At 38.8% G+C, this 21,884-nt stretch overlaps 1 protein-coding gene across 8 annotated transcripts in view; it reads right to left on the reverse strand.

Annotated features, from left to right (window-relative positions):
- Nucleotides 1-21,884, reverse strand: part of TUB (tubby bipartite transcription factor) — a 175,789-nt gene that overhangs the window by 64,434 nt on the left and 89,471 nt on the right. For all 8 annotated transcript variants that reach the window (XM_027651326.1, XM_027651329.1, XM_027651327.1 and 5 more), the window contains exons 2-3: nt 3,651-3,702; nt 2,061-2,223 (exon numbers count right to left, since the gene is read on the reverse strand). In XM_027651326.1, the coding sequence (XP_027507127.1) occupies nt 2,061-2,223; nt 3,651-3,702 (215 nt within the window). The remainder of the gene's footprint in view (nt 1-2,060; nt 2,224-3,650; nt 3,703-21,884) is intronic.

Genomic DNA, 21,884 nt, shown 5'->3' on the forward strand with positions numbered 1-21,884 from the left:
CAGCAACAAATGAACGGAAAAGAGCAGAATAGTTCTTTAGAAACAGCCCAGCTGCCTCATGCATCCGACACTGCCACATACAAATGTTGTCATTGAAGGGGAAGAAAATGCCAGCCCTGAAGCTGAACACCACTGTTAGAAATGGTCACCAAAACCTAACTACGTACCACACAAACGGGGTAACTTGAGACACTAAGCACATTCCCAGAGAAGACCACGCCGAAAAAAGACACTTCTGGAGTTCTTATAATATTTTCAAAAGCAACATGACTAACAAAGGATTTTACAAGGCAATAAAACACTCCACTAGGTAATTAAATTCTCCTAAGCCAGCTTTTGCTAGCTGCACTCTTTATTACAAGGACAGCTATCCCAAGGGATTAACAAACTTTGTGTTGAATATGACAAACTTTACTATACTTTTCTGGTCTTCTGAAACCTTGTAAAATATTGCAAAGGTTTAAGAGATAAATTTAGAACAAGCTGATTTAAGAAGAATAAGTTCCTAAATATTCCAGTAAATGGTGTGGTATAATATTACAGGAAGGGTCACTTTTACCTCAAGAGCACAGTAAATCTCACAGTCAGGAAGTCCACTCTGGTGCAAATTGGTGCAAAATTTAGCTCAGTTAGCGCAGTTTTGAAATTTGCTACCATTTAGGGGATGATAATGTCTCTTTCTCTGATTTCTGAAAATTAAAACCTTGATCAACTGACAATACAGGAGGTTTAGTAAATCACAGCACCTCTGTACCACAAGATACTACTTCTTAGAGCAGCTCTGTACCTTTGATAAACTATTGAGTGAAAGAGGAAAGAAGAAAAATTTCTGATTTGTCTGATTAAAAAATAAACAAACTAGAATTTTGTGCTAAATTAAATTCTTAGGTTGGACTGGAAAGAAATTTCATTTAATCTTTCAAAATTACATTCCAGACCCTGAGAAACAGTAAAGAGAAGGCAATATTACTAATGATTTTAATATTTATTAGAAAAACATAATTAAAATAATACTTTTAGGAAAAAATAATTCTCCTTCTGAAATCACTTATGGTATCCTATCTACTTGCAGAAACAAGATAAAAAAGGCCCATTATTACCAAAACCTTAACATTTAAACAGTGCAACTTCCAGGTTCTAACAACAAATTCTGTAGCTGCAACCAACCAAAAATTTCCATCAATTGCTAACCAGGGGGAAAGAATCTGAAACCTGAACTTCTCAGAGCATGATTAGTTAGTTAGTCCACTAAATACCAACCTTCTCCTTGCTGAAAGATACGACCACCAACTGAACATGAAACAACAGGGCAGACAAAAAGTACAGCAAAGGCAGTATATTGACAGAGATCCTGAGGAAAAGTATGCACATAACCTCTTCAGGGGGCCAAAAAGCATGGGCCATATAAGCACAGAACTAAATAATGCCTGGTTTCCTAAGGATTTATTTCTGATTATTACAGTCTTTGAAGTCTAACAATACAAAAATGGTTTTAAAATTTTTTCCCTATAGGTGTGATACTTGAAGTTTCTCTGTCCCTACTGGATTCTGTAATCTTTAATAAGAAAATGGATACATTGCTCAAGCTTGAAATGTTCTTCTGCACCTACTTGCCTATTTTAATGAACCTTGCAGAAATACGGCATCTTTGAAATTATTATATTCAGTCTTAGCTGAAATTAGTTGACAGGCTTCAAATTTATCATTAACACTGTCAGGCTTAAGCAAAGTTATGTACAGAGGAATACACAGAGTGGAACCCATTAGTTTTACTTCAGCAGGCACCAAGGCTGAAAACACTTAAAAGAGTCACGGCAGAAGGGACAACCCACTCTTCCTTCCCCACAGCACCGAAAGGGCAGCTAGTTACCTTGTTCCTTCCTGTTAGGCTAGAAATGCAAGTTCTGATGTTTTTATCCCCAAACAGAAGTGAAGGATATCAATTATTTACTAAAACATGCAAAACAAGAAGTTTTCTTCTCAGTAGCATAAAGTTAACAGGGAGAGCATTATGCTATGACTCGCAGTAAACACACATGCTACAGATGACATTCTTATACCCTGATATATTGTGCTGCTGTTGCTGTTAAGATACGACTCAACCAACGGCGCCTGTTCCTCCGAATGCTTCGTCCTGCGCGTCCTCGTCCGACTGTCCACATTGGACTGGACCATTAGTGGCTCCTGGCGCTTTTTTTTCTGCTTCTGCTCTAGCAGTGCCCGCTGGAGAAAATACAAAGAAAAGCACCTGTTACTGGACTCCAAACGGTAGCAACCTACAATGAAAAACAGTGGATATCTTTACACCTTCTCCGGTTTTACAGTGGCAGCAGTTGGCGAGTGGGGTATTGAGATACTGGGTAACAGGAAATCTTTCCAAAAAACCACGACTAACCCACTGCTAAAACACCTTCTGCTGAAAACAGCAAATAATTAGAATAGATCTTTCTGAGCAGTCCAGCAGCTGTTAGAGCTTGCTTGGAAGTAACCCTTGGGAAAACAACAGTGTGAGAATACTGGCTGTGAAGCAACGGGAGGGTAAGCAAGGGCATAAGGCAGAGATGCCAATTTCAGTTTCTGTAAATTAAAAGCAGGTGACTGCAAACTAGAATCAAGTGATAATACTGGACATGAGCCTAATTTAATAGCTATAAAAGATGAACTTTAATTAAAAACTTAAATTTCTCAGCTGGACCTGCTGAAAAACAAAACCTTCAGCATTCAGTGGCATCGTCGGTAGCTCTCTTTGAGCCCTCTTCCATAATCTTAGATAACTGAACTGTTAATTTTACTCATCCATTACCTTACCATTTGCTTGCTTCTGTACAGTGATAGTTTAGCTTGTAGAAAGGAGATCCACTAAAACTGAAGAATAAGAATGGAGAGTGGACTCTTTCAGCTCCGTAAGTTATGTTGAACAACTCAACATGACTCCAAAGTAATTAGAATCAAGTACAGGATTATGGTATAAATAGAAGGTATTTGAATTTGAAAATGAGATGCTGGTAGACATGCAAGCTGATAAAACAATGGGAAAAGAAATGTATAGAAAAGGATAAAATTAAATGCACACGATTTAACTATAAATATGACAAAGTTTTTTGAGAAGGGGACCACAAGAAAATCAAAGTAAAAGCAGAAACCTCAACTCCCATTAGAACTTGACGGCAGAATTCCCTCAGATTTCATGGAAGAGGTTCTGACTCTCTTTCTTGTAAAAGTCATGTAGTAATACAGTAGCAAAATAGGCAACATAGCGCATAGTGCCACTAGGTTACAGCCACAAGGGCTAGACTCACGGAATGACAAGCCAAGTATGTAAAAACTTTGTGGTTAACCTCTGTTGGCTGGCAAGGCTGCCAGAACCTTCTGTCCTTTCTGGTCCATCAGTTGGGTAACAAATACATGGTAAGTCAGCTTAAAATGAGTCCAAGGCAGTGGAAATGAGAGTCACTCAAACCACAGTCATAAGTCAAGTTTTAATGGCAATTAGACTTCTAAATAAACTGTAACTTCCACAGATCTCTCTGTTGCATTTCCCCACTCAGAGGATGCAACTTCCTATCAGTGACCAGATACATGTGTCAGTAACTTCATTACTCCAAGATCTATACTTCAGAGAGCAAGAAGGTCCTCCTCCAAAATCTTACCTGCCTGTCAAGCTTCTGCTGACGCAGGCTGCTCCCCTCATCTTCCAGAACACTGCAAAGACAAAGGGCACGTAATTGGAACAAATTTATCACTCAAAACAACACTTAGCAGCAGTCACTGGAGCAAACCCTTCCAGGAGTTATCCATAGAGAGCTCCCACTATGTTCCATGGAAGTTTGCCTGCCCTAACCTGCAAAAGTTGGCTCCAGAGGATCTAAATGCAGCCCATGAAAAACTGAAAAACTCTGACTCACACAAACTTCAACAAAACTGTATATTCAGGAAGTTCAAAAAGAAATAAAAAAATCCATGGTCTACAGCTTGGATTCTTCTCCACTGTCTTCTAATGTAAAACACCAATGTATACAGCAAAGGGGTTTGATTGAAAATTTGCATATAAAGCATAGAAAAAGTGAGAAGCATAAGAGAGCTGCTTAGCAACTCAGCAATATTTAAAATTACATTAGGAAAATTAACTGTCTAATCTTTTGCACACTGAAAACTATAATTTATTCCTGAATATACGAAAAGTCACACTTACTGCCACACACTTCAACATTTACAGGCTGGTAAGATAAACAGCATTGCTCACTGCCGTATTTCTTTCTGCTAATTGTTGCTAGTTGGGAGATTAGCTCCTGTGCATTCAATCATTTTCATTAATTAGATGTTAAAGACTGGCATTGAAATCAGAAAGCTATTTTTGTGAAGTATTTTATCAAACTACCGACTACGCTTTATTTTTCAGGAGAACAAAGGTCTCTATTGTAAGAACACTACGGTTAAACATTGAACATAGATAATTAAATCTTTTAAACAGTAATATGTCATCTACAAGGAAAACAGCGCTATAGAACAAAAACAATAGCCTCTTACAAGTAGAGTTCATTTTCTCTTACAATACATTTTTACAAAAGGTTAGTCCCTTCTCTTATAATCACTCTTAACAATCAAAAAGAAAATTAAAATCCAGGACAAACAAACCTGGATTCTGACCTACATGCAACCCAACTGTATTGCAATGAAAATTTCATTAAAAATGTAAATCCCATATATTAACATACACTCTTTAGGAGCCAGTAACATCACAGTAGGGTCGGATAGGACAGTTAATAAAGGCATGCAGAATGCCACCTTTCCAACACCAGCATTATCAGAGACATGTAATTGGGCATTCCTGGTAGCATCAGCCTTTTGCAACTTATACTTGGGTTATTTGTTACAAAAGGCTGATGTTCCACAGAATGAAACTATGCTGTTCAAGTACCTCAGGTATGAAATTACACAGTCTCTTGCAGAGGTAATGCATTACCCACAGTCCACAAAAAAAAAAAAAATTAAAGAAAAACCCCTTCCCACCCACAAACATGTTCTGATTTACGTCAAGCATTCTTAATTTGATAAATTACAGAAACAAGTTATGAAAAGAAGACATACATTCTTCCATAGTATACAGTATCAGGTTTTCACAAGAGTGCTTCACTACAACTGCAATACTTATTAGCTGCCCTGCTAGAAAACAAAACTACCCTAATGGATATCTTTGGCCAAACAACTGCGTAAAAGATGCCCAAGTATAAAGTTTCAGGCTTAATGGCCTGAACAAATCCTTCTCGTTTCAGACAATGCTTGATAAAAAGCCAAAACCATGTAATGATGCTAATAAAGAACAGAAGAACTGCAGAGGCAGCAATGCATATACCATCCTGGCATAACACACGGAATAAGGGAGCAGGGAAATGTTCTTTGTGTGGTTCTAAACCTTACCTGTGACTCCCTGGGAAGCCACAACAAGGCAAATTCAGGTTCAGGTAAACAAGCACAGCTCCTTCAATTCTCTTTATGCCCAAACTTGGCATGGTAAACATGGCAGTTTAAATAACACAACAGCAAACCCCAATCAGGGGAATGGTGTGATTTGCACTGATTCAGCATTCCACGAATGCAAAGCAACTATCAGATACAACAGAGGACTGCCAAAAAAAATAAAACTCCATCCAAACACTATGGATGCCGTGATGCTATAACACCTCTCCACCTGCCCTTCTACTGCAAGACACTGCTTTTCAAGCCTCTGAATATGTGCAATCAAAGCTGAGACTAAGAACAGCGTGCTTTGAAAACCAGATGACAAGCTCGTCTGGAACTTCCAGGTCCTTCATTCTCCCACTTCATATTTTATAAAGCCCTGGGTAGTTTTCACAATCCTGTTGTGAAATATGCATTAATGACAAGCCTTGCATTATTTAAGCTTAACATCCAACAACTAAAATGGAACTCCAGCTTCCTTCAATGACACTGAGGTTCAACAGAATAGCTACTTCAACAATCCTCTCCCCCTCCAGGTTACTGGACTTGTATGAGCATGCCTTGCTCCCCCCAGCCAGCCACACCACTCTTCCAAATCCTTCACAGTGTAATTTTAAAAAGGCCTCATTACCACCAACTCTGTCTCTTTTAGTAGTTACTCAGTGCCAGTATCACTGAAAAGCTGTAATTCTGTCCTTTTCTGATGCCTAAATAATGCTTATGCAACTCCAAATACAAAGAGGATTCAATTTAGTCTATATTCTTCTGCTATAATAACACGGCACTCCAGTTTGAGACTGTGTAATTTGTCAATATTTTCTGCAGAAGTAGTGGACCTTGGAGTTGCTGATTAGCAGCCAACATTTCACTTTCCCTGATTTTCAATAGAAAAGCTCTCCTAAGACTGGGTGACGTCCAATATATGCCACTAAGGGACATCAGGGCTTAAATACATGCATAAATAAATGAGTAAATAAATAATATAAGCTCTGTTTCTGTAGCAATTCCATCAGGTTCTCACTCTTGCTGCCTTGAAAAACATCTGCAGAAGAATCTGAGATGGAAGTGTGCAAGCACCACTGACCCTTTTTCTCACACTTCAGTGAATCCTTGCAGAAAGATTTAGCAGATCATCTTGCCACAGCATCTGGCAGTCCATACATTCTGTCAGATGCTCCAGGGCCTAAGAACTGAAATCCAAAAAACCTACCCTTTTCTTTCATTGGAAAACATCAAAGTGTAGGAGCAGATGCACAGCTTTTGCCCTTCCTGGTCTTTCAAAAAAGCAGAATTCAACTGCTCATCCCCATGGAAGAGCTGTGCACTTCTGGTGAGAATCCAGCCTGTCCTGCCCAGTTTTGGAAGTGGCCATAGTTTTGCTGCTCTGAGGTCCAAATAACTGGGATGGTCAGAGAGTAAAGGCCCAGTACAGAGGAAAAACTGACTAGAAATGGCAGGAAAGACGGCAGGAAATAATCTCATAGAGAGGCTGTTAGAACAACTCTGCCTACATGTTTGATGGGATGCTAGAAAATCCCAGGAGCAGCATGAAACTCTGTCAGTCTTAATAGAGAAATATAACTTTATAATTCATGAAAATTGAATTATTGAAGAGCATGCATACATATTAGCAATCTGCACAGCACGCTGAAGTATCCTGAAGATCCAGTAAGGTTCATTTTTACTCCTATTTGATCAAGTACCGTGCCTGGCACCTTGGCTACGGCTTTGACCCATTTAAAACAGAAAGTCATTTGACACTACATATAATATTGTAAACAGCACTTCAGCTCTGCAGTAATAGTCTAGTCCAAATCCTGCTGACAAATCAGAGCTTGTATATATTTCCTCGCAGACCATTATTCAGGGAAAATCCATCCACCCATCTATACCAAACTTGAACAATCCATCCATTAGAGTTTACTGGATGTTGGGCTTAAGAACGCAAGCCTACAGCTTTGTATGGTAAAGATTCAAATTAGCAGCCTGGACCAAGGCACACAGAGACTTAAGTATTATATTTAGATACTATTATTTTCAAATTTTAAATACAGCACCTCATTCAAATATCCCCACCTCCTGTTTTCTAAAAGGAAATACATTAAATGAACATTCACCTTTGTGTCAAAGTATTACTTTTCATACCACCTTTTTAAGATACAAAATCTATTTTACTGAAACAGTTTCAACATTAAATTCAATCTACACAAAAATAGCCCGGCCTATTATACTGCTGCATGTCATAACGAAGATAAAAATATACATAAAAATTTTAGTATTCTCAGCTTTTCATAATCTCTATTCCTTAGAAATCATTTAGAGAGAAACCCAAGACCTATCAGGTTTTAAGGATGAAACTTCATGATTACATGAAGCTCCACAATTTACTGCTGAGATGAAGGCAGAAGATTCTGCAAGTCAACATCTTGCTATATTTTACTGTAATTCCACATGGACTGATTTCAATTTAAGTAAAATCTGAAAAGCCTTAATTCAAATAACACATTTCACAGCAAGTACTTTGCCTTCACTCTTTGAACATGCAAATGCTTTCATTTCAGTAAGCCTTTGCAAGAAAAAAGAATTAAGAAGAAATTTTTTAATTAGAATGTCCAAGATGCATGTAGTCCCTGATTTGATTTTATTTTGGTTTTTTTAAAGAAAAAGTCTGACACAGTAAAGTAGCTCTATTGTTTCTGCCTGACAAAGAAGGCAATGCTTTTGTTCCTTCCTGACACTGCTTCATAAAGGAACATTTTCCATGATAATAACATTTTTACCAGGACAAAGGTCCAAAATCTTACCTAGCACATCTCTGCAGCCCAGCACTAATTAAACAAAGAAGCATAACTGGTCACACAAGCAGACATATCCTACCACTACTTTCATACACTGTTTAAGAAGTGTCACATTTTCTCTTTTTGCTACTTCATGACCATACATGACTAATGGCAGAACCCAAAAGCTCTATGTAAAATCAGGGACCTTTGCACAAGCAAAGTGAATGCACACAGTTAAGGAAAATTCCTTAGACAAACAGTTCCATTATGAAAAGATGAGGAATTGGATAAGAAAATGTTCCTCCCATTTAAAACACTGAACCAGAAGCAATGGAAAATTAAAGGAGATATTTTCATCTTGAGTTTCTTCTGCCATATTGTCAATTGCCATTCAAAACCAAAGGATGATCAAACCAGACAGAAAGAAAAATACACCAGATCAATCTTCAAGATCACTCAGATCTTTCTGATGCACTCCTGTTGTGAAGAAAGCTGGTATGTTGCTGTGTCAAGAGAAACAGGTTCTGGGATCTTTTAGAGCATGACTGACTCAAAAGCACAAGAATGGGTGTAATGTGCCATTTGAACATTACAGTCTCCAAAAACACATGAAATAAAATTCCTGTAAAGAGATAGCACTTGGCTTACTGGATACCATCTGTCATATTCACCCAATTACACTTCTCTGTAATCTCTATAAAGTCTCTGTAGTTCCATAAAACCCAACTGCTCTGGATAATGTTACTCTTAAGTCCTTAGGAACGAGCTTTCCCACAGCACTGATGAAACGCTACTGTAAAAGCCCATTAAAGGGTCAGGGACCTGCAGGCTGGAGTCATGCTCCAGAGGGAATGGCACACAGTTAGGTTCTTCAAACAAGTGAAATTCAATGAATTCCTCACCAGTGAAGTCGGTTAAAATGCATAAAATAAGATCTGCTCCCCCATGCACACCATAAGCTGAGCTCACCAGACACCACTTGGGAGAAACATTATATCAGACACACAGCCTAATCAAAGACTTAAAAATGAAAAAAATCACTCTGGAAGACTGCAAGGGCTCCCCTCATGCTAGGAATCATCAAGGCTTTCTAACTCCAAAGCAGTTCCTCAGCCATCCAATTCAGAGTAAAACCTGCAGCACTATCTTTATGGTAAAATGAGTAACTGCTTTCCTGGGCCATCTAAGCGAGGAAAAGTCTGGTCATTGAGGAGCAGCCCAAGGACATTCAATCTTAGTTTGCCCTTCTACTGCCAACAGCAGCAACAGCAGCTCTTGGATTTCTCCCATGTCATATTCACAGGGCAGAGAGGGAAACAGCCTGCCCTTACTGGTCGCCTACCAGTCACCACTGAACTGACCAGGGAAGTACAGACACCAGGAACTGCTGCAGAAACAGAGACTGCATTTTTTTTATGGGAAGCTTCAGAGGAATAAAGTGTTTCGCTGTGAATCTCACATGATAAATGAAAGCACGCCTGTCCGGGAACACAGCATCGCCTCCTCTGCCTGTGCAGCTGTTCCGAAGACCCTTAAAAAGACTAAAAAGGATAAAGCAAATGAATAGGGGGGGAAAAGGCAGGAATGTGAATGCAGATATTTGTATGAGAATTATCAGCACCAAGTCAGCCACAAAACAGAAGATGCAGAGGATCACACACTGTGACGATGATCCAAATGGCACTAAAAGTAATGCCTGCAGGGCAGATGGCTGATAGCACAGACTGCATTTGCAGTTGCACAAATAATTACAGAACCAAATGCTCTATTTTCTTTTCAAATTCTGGATGGCAAACTAGCTTAAAAATCAGCAAATTAATGAGAACTTCCTGAAAGGTTTTTGGTCCTATTTGCTTCAGTAAGGTTTATCTAAACGTCCTTTGTACATTAAGATCTATGACACTCATTATGCCTGGCAACAGTTCTGCAGATTAACTGAGAGCAAATGTAACAACAGGAACACATGCATAATTTTTTTTTCTTAATTCCATGTAGATAATTGTTAAGATTAACTCCAGCCAAATCCTCAGCATGGTCACAAAATTGTCAGGGATCAGGTTAGGAAAGCTAAAGCCCTGATAGAATTAAATCTGGCCAGAGATGTCAAGGGCAACAACACAAGTTTCCATCAGTGATAAAACGAAGACTAGATAAAATGAGGGCCCTCTCCAGAAGGAAATGGAAGACCTGCTTACCAGGGACATGAAGAAGTCTGAGGTACTTAATGACTTTTTTGACTCAGTCTTCACCAGCAAATGCTCCAACCACACCACCTGGGTTGTGGAATGCAAAGGCAGGGACTGGAAAAATGAAACATTACGCTGTAGGAGAAGATCAGGTTCAAGATCATCTAAGAAACCTGAAGTCCATGGGACCTGATGAGATGCATCTGTGGGCCCTGAGGGAACTGGCAGAGGGAGTGGCTAAGTCATTATCCATGCTATTTGAGAAGTCATGGCAGACCAGTGAAGTTCCCACTGACTGGAAAAGGGGAAACATTATCCCCATTTTTAAACAGGAAATAAGGAAGACTCGGGGAACTACAATCCAGTCAGTCTCATCTCTCTCCACCTGGCAAAGTCATGGAGTAGATCCTCCTGGAAACTGTGCAAAGGCGTGTGGAAAATAAGCAGATGACTGGTGACAGCCAACATGGCTTCAGTAAGGGCAAATCATGCCTGGCAAATCTGGTGGTCTGCTACGACAGGGCTACAGCACTGGTAGATGAGGGAAGAGAAACAGACATCATCTCCCTGAAGTTTTGCAAAGCATTTGACACAGTCCTGCACAATGTCCTTGTCTCCAAACTGGAGAGGCACGGATTTGACAGAGGGAGCACTTGGTGGATAAGGAATTGGCTGGATGATCACACTCACAGAGTTGTGGTCAGCTGTTCAATGTCCAAGTGGAGACCAGTGAGGAGTGGTGTTCCCCAGGGATCAATATTGGCACTAGCGCTGTTTAACTTCTTTGTTGGCAACATGGGCAGTGGGATTGAGAGCACCCTCAGTAGGTTTGCAGATAACATGAAGTTGTGGGGAGCAGTTGACACACTGGAGGGAAGGGATGACATCCAGAGGGACCCCTGACAGAGTGGAGAGGTGGGCCTGCGCAAACCTCACGAAATTCAACAAGGTCAAGTGCAAGGTACTGCACCTGAGTTGGGGCAATCCCAAGCACAAATAACAGGCTGGGTGGAGAACGGATTGAGAGCAACGCTGAGAAGAACTTGGGGGTGACAGCTGACAAGAAGCACAGCATGATCTGGCAATGTGACCTCAGTCCAGAAAGCCAAACATGTCCTGGGCTGCAACAAAAGAAGTGTGGACAGGAGGTCAAGGGAGTGATTCTCCCACTCTACTCATCACTCCTGAGACTCCACCTGGAGTACTGTGTCCAGGTCTGGGACATAAGAACATGTCTCCAGCATAAGAAGGATGTGGACCTGTTGAAGCAAGTCCAGATGAAGGCCAAGAAGATGATCAGAGGGCTGAAGCACGTCTCCTGTAAGGAAAGGCTGAGAGAGTTGGAGTTGTTCAGCCTGAAGAGAAGGCTCGGGGGAGACCTTATAGCATCTTTCAGTACCTAGAGGGGGCCTACAGGAAAGCTAGAGTGGGACTTTTTACATGGGCAGGACAATGGGGAATGGCTTCAAACTGAAAGAGGGCTGGTTTAAATTAGATATTACGAAGAAATTCTTCCTTGGGAAGGTAGTGAGGCACTGGAACAGGTTGCCCAGAGAAGTTGTGGATGCCCCACCCCTGGATGCGTTCAAGAACAGGCTGGATGGGACTTTGAGCAACCTGGTCTAGTGGAAGATATCCATGCCCAAGGCAGGGGAGCTAGAACTCTTTAAGATCCCTTCCAATCCAAACCATTCTATGACTCTATAACAGCATTTTTGCTCTATTTTAATTAAAAGAGTACATCAAACTAGATCTCCAATTTTTACGACTTTAGGTATATGAAACCAATAGAAACTGTAGAAATCAAGTCTTCTAAATGTTTCACCTAGACCAAGTTTTAAAAATAATATCACAGTCAGGTAAAAATATATTGTAAGATAGGTCTATTACAGGATATATACAACCAGACACTGAGCAAGAGCAAATAGCCCAGGAAACTCTCAGTGCTGAAGGGAACAACAGGAGCTCTGCAGACACTTCAGATATGCTCTGCAGTAATGAGATACAGCTTTGAGTTAAATTAAAACAAAACTGTAGTCATTGTGAAAAAGAAACTACAGTTTAGCATCTGAAATGTCTAGGCTGACAGCTTTCAGTGAGAATGGTAAGAAGCCGGGAAAAGATCTACTGAGATGAAAAGCAAAACTCTTCCCTAAAGCACATTGCATGTTTTAAACAACTGAACTACAGGGCTGCCACTATTGCCCTGGAAAGATCAGGTGAACTAATATTTGTACAGATTCATTCTCTGCAATTACCTAGAACTGAATATGGCAGTAAATTGCAGGTAATGAAAATAACACCTAAAGGAAGAGTGGAAGGCTGAGATATTTCTTGCCCTCCCTCAACACACACAAATTCTGAATACAATGTCAGAAAAAGAATCTATGTCCCAAAAGAGAGAGGTGAATTCAATAAATATAAATGATGGAGCAGAAACACACAATAGCCTGTGGGTGATATATGCTAAAATTGTCTTTAAAGTAGTTTGATGAGAAGCGCCTGGATAGGAGCAAATTGGGAAGGAAAAAAACCACTGTGACCTCGAGATACACTACCTGCAATGCAGATGGATCCAGATGACAAATGACATGACTTTCAGGAAGTGCCTTTATCGAAAACACATCCCTGCCAGCCACAGGAAAGATCCAGCCCTAGCAGCCAGATTTATCTCTCAGTACCAAAATCCAGCCAATCTCAGTCATTAAAACAGTAAAATACATGCACAAACAAACCCAACCCATTAATGTACAAAGCATCCAACCACAACAAACAATAAATTAAATGAGCAGAAACTAGGGAAAAGTACTGTCTGGATAAGGAGACTGCATTTACACATACATACACTGCAGAACAGGAGTTCTCCACCTGGACCACAAGGATTCTCCCAATTCCACTGCTGCACTGGTAAAAGTTGTCACCTAGAACAGACTTCTGCATTTCTGATACATTCTGAGCCATTGCAATGAAGAGAAAACCTGCATAAGATGACTTCTGGCTCCTTGCCCTCCCTCTCCTATACCTGCCCTATGAAACATGGTTTTGTCCAGCTGGCAGCACACTGGACCTATTTCACATCAAACAGTGCAACCTTTCAAGACACCTGTAAAATGAGATTAACAAACAAGTTTTAACTCCTCTTGGAAACACCTTTGTGAAGCAAGAATGAAGCCTTGCAGGTACAGTAATTAACCTAGAAACAATGCTGGCCTTTAAAATAATAGTATAATTGCAAAGTGTTTAACAAAAAAACCACTGATCCCAACGATAGGGTCAATGCTGCAGGTGTTCAGTGAGGCTTCTCCCTGCAGTAGGCAAGCAAACACAGACACAAATACGTAGATCAAACATGCTGCTGCTGAATTGGGTTGTATTTGAGGTAATTCAGTGATGCAGCAAAGAATTAACAGATCCCACTGCCTACCTATGTGTTTAGGACAGGACAGGAAAAAAAGTTGTATTTACTGGACTTTTAAAGGAATAGTGAAATTAAGCTATCAATTTATTCAGAATGTGAAGGCAAAAGAGTATCTAGTTTCCCTTAACTGCTTTAAAAATCAAAACTGAAGAAAAAATACAGTAAGAATTGTAACTGATAGGAGGTGTTAGTGAATTGAAACAGTCGAGTTCCCTTTTCCTTTTTACAGGTGGTTTTACAGTTTCTATGGAATACAGTTTCTATGGGAAGACACGTCATTTCATGATAAATACTAACCATGAACCAAAATATTTTGTCACTTTTCCCCCCCACACATACTATCTTTATAATCCAACCTAGTACTCTTTTGCTGGAACTGAGAAAAGCAGATGTTTCATTTTGGTTTGAGATCGTTCTCTGTACTACCTTCCATACAAGTAGCAAATTCTGACAATCCTGGACAGCATTTTCAGTGGAAAATGAGTTTGTCAGACCCTGGTGTCTAACAGCATGATACGGATTTCGAGATTGGAAAGATGTTGATGGCTGGCCAGAGTAACAAACACCATTTGGCCTAGATTTTGTACTCAGTAATGAAAATTCAGTCATTACTTCTAAAAGCACTCTATGCAGATGAGGTATTCCATACACTCTGATCTTCATACCTGGGCCCTGAATCCCCAAACCCACGAATTCAACCTCAGGAAAATGCTCCCACTAATTTCACACTGCACAAAATGATGCATATGTATAAATCCCTCCAGGTTGGGATTTTTAATTATAAACTCCTGAAGACAGAGTTGTTTTCACAATGTGCATACATTGTGCCTGCACAAAAACAGACTCCTTTTCAGACTCAGTCCTCCAGGTATTAACACAATCTTAGAAAACCATAGTAATAGTAAGGTTGGGATGTTCACTTTCCTCCCCCCCCCTTTTTTTTTTAATGAGAAGTTTTCAATCCTGGTAGACTGTTGTCTGGTAGAATGATGTCTACAGTATTTAAAGATAATTTCAAAACAACTTACATATTTAATCTTTTTTAATTTATCAGTTTGTTCTGAAAATATGATCTTGTGAGTAAACAACCTGAAGAGCATTGTCCATTTCAAAACTAAGCTAATCTTTTTCCTTTGCTTCTGTGTGCAACCAAATGTGGGTAAATGAAATCCACTCTCAAGACCCAGGAAGCAGCAGGAGACCTTTACAAGATGGTCAGAGAGTTTTCTGCAGCTGTGAAGCAAACAGCTACTGAGAAGCAATGGCAGAAAACCAACATGGAAGCTTTACTCATAACAAGTATTAAGGATTGTTATATAAAGCTGGTCCCTCTACCTAAGGCAGTCCTTCTTTGGGGAGTTTACAGCAAAGGCAGAGATGGTGGCCACTTCAGTTGCTTCAGGTTGCAAAAAACCAAACCAATTTAGAGAAGCCCAGGGGACCAGACCTTGCTGTTTTAAGGGGAATTTACAAACTGATATATACGTCACCCAAAGAAAGACAGAAAAGCTTTGTATTCATTGAAAAAGGGAAGAGCAATGTAGTTGAGTCTGCCTCCAAAGAACCCTTAAATGCTGCTTGAAAGGTTTAGCTGACCCTGCTTCATTAGGCTATAATAAACTTTTAGGGGGAGTTAGTTTCTTTATCTTTGTGTAAAAAATGTTAGCATCCTTGAACTGCTCAGGATTCATTTAGTGGCACTGTCCTCTGCACAGAAGTGCCCAAAATCATACCAAAGCAAGATTCATGCAACACCTTCTTTGTTACAGTGAAAACCTATTTTCTAGCCTGTTTTCTATTTGTTCCTTTGAAAGTCCCTTCCAACACAAACCATTCTATGATATACCATTTGTTTCTCTCTGGCAAGTAACTCCTTGCCAAAGATGCTATTAAGTCCAGGTGCTGTGTTGGAAGAAGGTAGCATTGGAAGGGAGGCAGCAGAAGTCAGACTACTGTCAAGCAAAGTGCAATGGCTCTAGCACACCGTTGGTAAAATTGTCTCTGTTCTCTAAGAGTGGAGGAGAAAAGTATGCATTATTATAAGGCATATCAGCTTTTCTTTCTTTTTGTTACATTAAATGATTTTCTCCACATCTGTGTATTACTCCCAGTCAAGGAAGCTGAAAAACAAAAGGCAAATTTCAGCCTGTGTCAGCTTCTAACTTTCTCTGGTAAAAATAACTGGAGAGATAAAATAAGCAGGAAGGGGAAAGTATAACATGGAACAATGGTATATAAAATCACATATCATAGGTTGTATTAGGAAAAGGAACAAATACTACTTTTTGACACATTTAGGAACAAACCTAACTTGTCCCATTAGACCCATATTTCTCTATTCTGACCATACTTTATTTAACCCCAGATACACTGGCATTCTTTTTTCTGTTTCAAGTTGAAGAAAATATAGTACTTTTAAGAGCAAACTGCATTCCCTACATTTACAAATACTTGGAAGTGTCACATCAAATAACGGTCTCAACACTGTTACACAACATACTTCTTGTTGCATACTGAGATATGTACACTGCATAAAATTTAATCACCATTGCTTTTTATAAACATTAACTGTGCTCACCAATTTGAATTTATATACCTGGTTTAGTATGTCAGCTTTAAATATTACAAATAAATTAATCAAATGTAAAACAGGTCAGATACTTGTTATTGTAATATTTTTAGTTCCATGTTCATTATGGATCATCAGAGTCCCAACTATACTTCTTCTTGACTACTCTGGGAATATTTTTGTTACATTTGACAATCATTTACCTTTTACCTAAGTAAGTGTACTGGAAGAAGTGGTATTAGACAGTACAAACAAGTGCCAGCTCTTGTGCCACACAACTGAAAGATTACAGCTGTTTGAGTCTCCTACTTCCAACATCAAAATTATTCACAAAATACAACTCAAAACAGGACCTGTCCAGTGAGAAAACTCCAATAGGTAATGGAAATCTTCCCTGTGGTTTTTGCCCCCACTTCTGATACTTCCTCCCACAAAAACTTAGTTTCCAGGGTTGTGACACTCCTTCTTGATGCAAGAAAGATTCCAACAGCTAGAATTATCTGCCTTGATGTGAATCGTAAACACACAAATCCACCTGGCACGTAGAGTTTTAAGTTTAAATCAACTATCAAGCTAATATGTTAAGTCAGAAGTTTTTAATCAAATCTTCAATTAGAATCTCATGGCAAACACTGCACTTGACAAATGCTCAGTTCACAAGGGCAGTACCACAAACTGCAGAAAGTAGGGCATATAAAGCACAGGCAGGGAGGCAACATCAGGATTTTCTCCAGTGTTGTTCTAGGTACAGTATATGCTATCAATATTTCAGCAAATAAGAAACCCAAAAAACTCAGGGAGTACAATCTCTAATTGATTAAAATTATGAACTTGTCTTCATCTGGTTCTCTCAAACTGCCTCCAATGAAATTATTATTAGGTCTAAAAATTACTCTGGATTATTCTCTCAACACTTTAGAGTATATTGCATGGCACTACAAAGAACTGAAATGCCTTGCTATAGTGATATATAAAAGGAAAAATATGAAAAAGCATTTAATTAGTAAGAAGTGTGATAACTTGAGAAAAGTAAAACATTATCTGCTCCGTCCAGCTTGACCTCCCAGCACACAACCAGATAAGACATTATTTCCAAATATTTCAGTATGTACACATAGATATATGTATATATATTTAAAAAAAAAAAAAACTAGGAGAGAAAGTCTGGAAAGCTACTACTTTTTTTTAATGCAGTCTGGAAAATTATCATCATTGACTGGTATGACAGAAATCCTGGATTCCTTCAGCGTTGGGCAGTTAATTGATACAGCAATTCTTCCTTTCATGACATAAAATTTTGCTCTACAAGATGTGTAAGATATGTAAGAATGTGCACTGCCAGCAAGAAATGAAAATTGTGGGAAAGGGTGTGGCAGAGGAGCCAAACAGCACACAGACTCACAGTTTCAGAGGAGTCGGTGTCCCCAGAAAGCTTTGGATTTCCAGCTGAAAATCTCCTCTGCAGTATACAGCTTATAGCTGACACAGTTATTTATATATTTCAAATTACTGAAAAATTAAGAGCTAATGAGTATGACCCAACTAATTCCTATTTCTAACTGCAACTTTCTTTTTCAAATTGCTGTTCTGGGCTTCAAAACATCATCACATGAATAGCCTGCGTGGTACTCTTTGAGAGCCAAAATCAGTCCCCTAGGCAAGACATTTGAGACCAGAACACCATTTTCACTATAGTTGAAGAAGACTGAAAATAGGGTTTGATATATGCACACCACCGAATTTTTACGGCTCTGATCCTGAACTGACTACTATAACTTATTATTGCTGGACATAAATATTGCCATCTAGGCCTGCTCAAATGGCTAAGTACTTGCACAATGAAAGCTTATAGCAAATGGTGAACATCAAAACAAAAGGCTGATTTTTAAAAAATCATTTATTTTTCTCTGTGTTTTCTAAACTGCTTGTCAAATATTCACCAGTTCCATCCAACATTAATGAAGGAGGAATAATAAAAAAAAACCCAAACACAAAGCAACAAGATGATTTTCATGATTGTTTTGAAAATTCCTAGGATTTCCACAAATACCTTGCATGCAAAAAGAGTAACCTTGTCTTTAAAATAAGACAATTAGATTTAAAAAAAAGGTGTGTCAACTCTTAAGTATTTATTTTTCATAAAATGGCAAGCAGCTGCCATCTGTGACTGTAACAAAACATCCAAAGGCATCAGATGAAAAAAAGATCTCATCCCATCTACTTTTTTTTAAACTGTTCTTATTTGATTAAGCATTCTTTTTCTTTTTCACCATGTGCCAATGTCTAAGCAAATAGGGTACCATGTTTTATAAACTGAAGGACAGCTCTCATACAAAGCCACGAGCATCCTCTGCCATTCATATACTGCTACAGATTTTCAGTACATTTGACCTCTCAAAATACATAAAGGACACAATATCAGCATATTATCCAAGGAATTAAGCAGTGTGATTCTCATTAAGGTTGTGCCACTAATCCCTGCACATTGCGTACTGAAAATTTATGCTCAAATGATATATTTCTATATATTGGTAGAAATTACAGTTCTCTAGAATCAGATTATAATTATATAGGATTGCAAATTGTACATTTGTCAGTTCCTAGAAACAAAATGGACAGCAAAATCTACAATTTTAATGTCTGTTTTTATGCTAGATACAGATACTGAGAACACTGCAGTTCATTTACCAATTAAGACAAAAACTGTTTTCCTTGTCTTTTTCTTCTCTTTTCTCTAAGATTCAGGCATATTATGAACTCACAGAAAGACAGGGACAACTTTATTGCCAGAAATAACACAAGAAAAATCTACTTACTCACTACATAGAATAGAGAAAGTCTGCTTTTAAAAAAAATAATTCAGATGTACAGAAGATTTTGTATCACTGGGTCTGTGTGGTTTTGGTTTTTTTGTTTTATTCCCTTTGTTTTTTAAAGGAAGATGAATAGACACACCAAATTTCAATCTGTGCATTCAACCTGTGGAGCTCAAATGAATCTCCAATATTCAATTACATTGTGACAACTACTGTTCCCTATGTGGTTACAACTTAACAAAAAAGCTTCAAGAGAGAGAGAGGATAACCAGAAGCCAGAATTTAGCAAATGTCACTCTCCACCTACTCAGAAAAAGTTCAAATTGTTTCCCATCCCAAATGTTTTCATAATAAAGTAAAAAACAAGTGTATTTAAAACCACTTCCATTTCTAATTTCAAAGCCAGTGCTGGTTAAGAGAGATACCACTGATGCAGCCACACTCTTGTAGCAGATTTGTTTAAGCATGACAGAAACAGGTCCTGAGGTAATTCAAGATACTACAGGTCTTGGATTTTGTGCTTTCCATTTTTCAATAAAGAAAACAAGTTTAATCTAATTTGCTCCCATGTGTCATTTAAAAATGTAACTAAAGACATCACAGCTGAAGTAGATCAGATTAACTGCTAAAGAAAGACTGTGTTGACAAAACCCCACCAAAAAGTTTATTAACACCGTTTGTGGATACAAAAATCACAGCAAAACATACAGACCTATTTGCCAGGAGGCTGTCTTGTGTTTAACTCACAAAGTGAAGGCTGGGAGAATAAGATGTAAAGCATTTTTATTGAACAAAGAGCTGCTCAGGTGCTGTGACATCCGTAACAAACCATTACAGGAAATGGATTTCACCATCCTTTTCATATTTTTTTAATATGTGGCTGAAGTTGCCATTTTAATTATTCCACTTCACCTGCTAGAATGCCTGTTAGCAACAATTTCAGCAAAAGCAATCTCCACTGGGGACTGAAGCACCACATACAGCATTGTCTGTGGACACACTTGTAACCCTGCTTTTCTCCTATGAAACATCTTCAATTAAAATATGGGTAAAATGTGAATAGAAATATGTGATTATCAGACTGGTTGCTGATTTCCTAAAACAGGAAGCAAATCATACCATGCATGTAAAACTAAATTCAAAAAATTTGGGTCTTTGCCAGAGAAGTATTTAAGTTTTCTGTCTCTCATGAAACATGTATGCTAATGTTACATTTTGTAGAAAGCAGGGAACAAGTGTATCTCTGGAAGTTTCATAAAGAATTCTCATTTCTACAAGGCATCTGTAATACAATTTGACCAGAGCAGTCAAACATCAAATTCCTTCACTGACAATTTGGTATCTATAAAATGAGGGTATTCTGCCTGGTTACACAAGGAAGGTAAGTCCATAATTTCTTCAATTGATTAATTTCAATTAAAATTAAAGATGGGTAAATCTTTCTAAATCAATAGATTTCATGATGAAGGTGGTGGCTGGGTAGAGGCAAAGACCTTAAATAGCCTCTCTGTGGAGAGGAAGTATTTGAGCTTAATAATATGAGAATCCACATAGGGAACATTTTGAACAACAGCTACAGGAATTCTGGTTTCTAAAGCTGTATTGATCCTGGAACACTTCTTATGGGTATGTGAAGAAAATTCCTTCCAACTCCAACACATTGTGAAGAAAGTACAGTGAGTTAATTTTTCTCTTGTCTACATATGCATAATTCTCATTATCCCAATGTGGATTTCTTCTAAACAGACAAACAGCAATACAAAAGAAATAAGATAATCTTAATTAGAAGAAAGAAGGATGGAAGATAAAGGAAAGATAATTCCTTCCCCAATCTTGCTACTGAGCTTTTATTCTGGAAAAGCCACACTTCTGCTGTAGGTTCAGTGTCCCCATCTGTAACACAAGGGTAATATGCTTCTGCCTTTGCAGTATCTCCCAGGGCTCCACACCAAGCAGGACAAGAGAGGGTGAGACAAGACTGGCAGTGCACTACAGCACAATGCCAAGGTACATCCAGCCCTCTGAGGGACGTGTCACACTGAGCTCTTGAGCCACGGCCACACTGTAAAATCACCAGGTGTGCGCCAGGCAGAGGAGACAACAGCAGGTGTAATCAGCGAGCACACGTACTCTCAGATAGAGGAAGCTGTATCAGACAAAGCTGAAGACCTCTTTTAACCATATCAGATGTAATTAAACCACTTCTGGCACTGTGGGAAGCTATTTCCAAATGCATTTAAGTAATGGAGAAAGAATCATTTTAGCTGTTGGACCATTAAAAAAGAATGAAACTAAGATCCCCCTTTGGGTCTAATCAACTCTCATACACCAGCAGATGTTTTGTACTCTTCTCTGATAAATACATATGACTGTGTATCATCTGATTTCTTTATGGAACACTAATTGCCCACTGCACAAAATGTGTATTGATGTATTATGTGATCACTGTTATTTGCACATTGCTCTAATACTTCAGTGCACAACCCATGAGTTTGTGTTTATTGTAGGATACAAGGTGAGCCATTTCAGCCCGAAGGAGCATCCACTGAATATCACTCAGATCCATTCTGTCAGACTCAGAGGGCTCCATTTTCTTGTTCCTTCAGGACCTACCAAAACTGGAACAGGATGAGGAGTTCAGCAGAAGAATTATGG

The sequence above is a fragment of the Corapipo altera genome, unplaced genomic scaffold (genome assembly GCF_003945725.1).
Source record: "Corapipo altera isolate COAL_440 unplaced genomic scaffold, ASM394572v1 78, whole genome shotgun sequence".
NCBI classification, from domain to species: Eukaryota; Metazoa; Chordata; class Aves; order Passeriformes; family Pipridae; genus Corapipo; species Corapipo altera.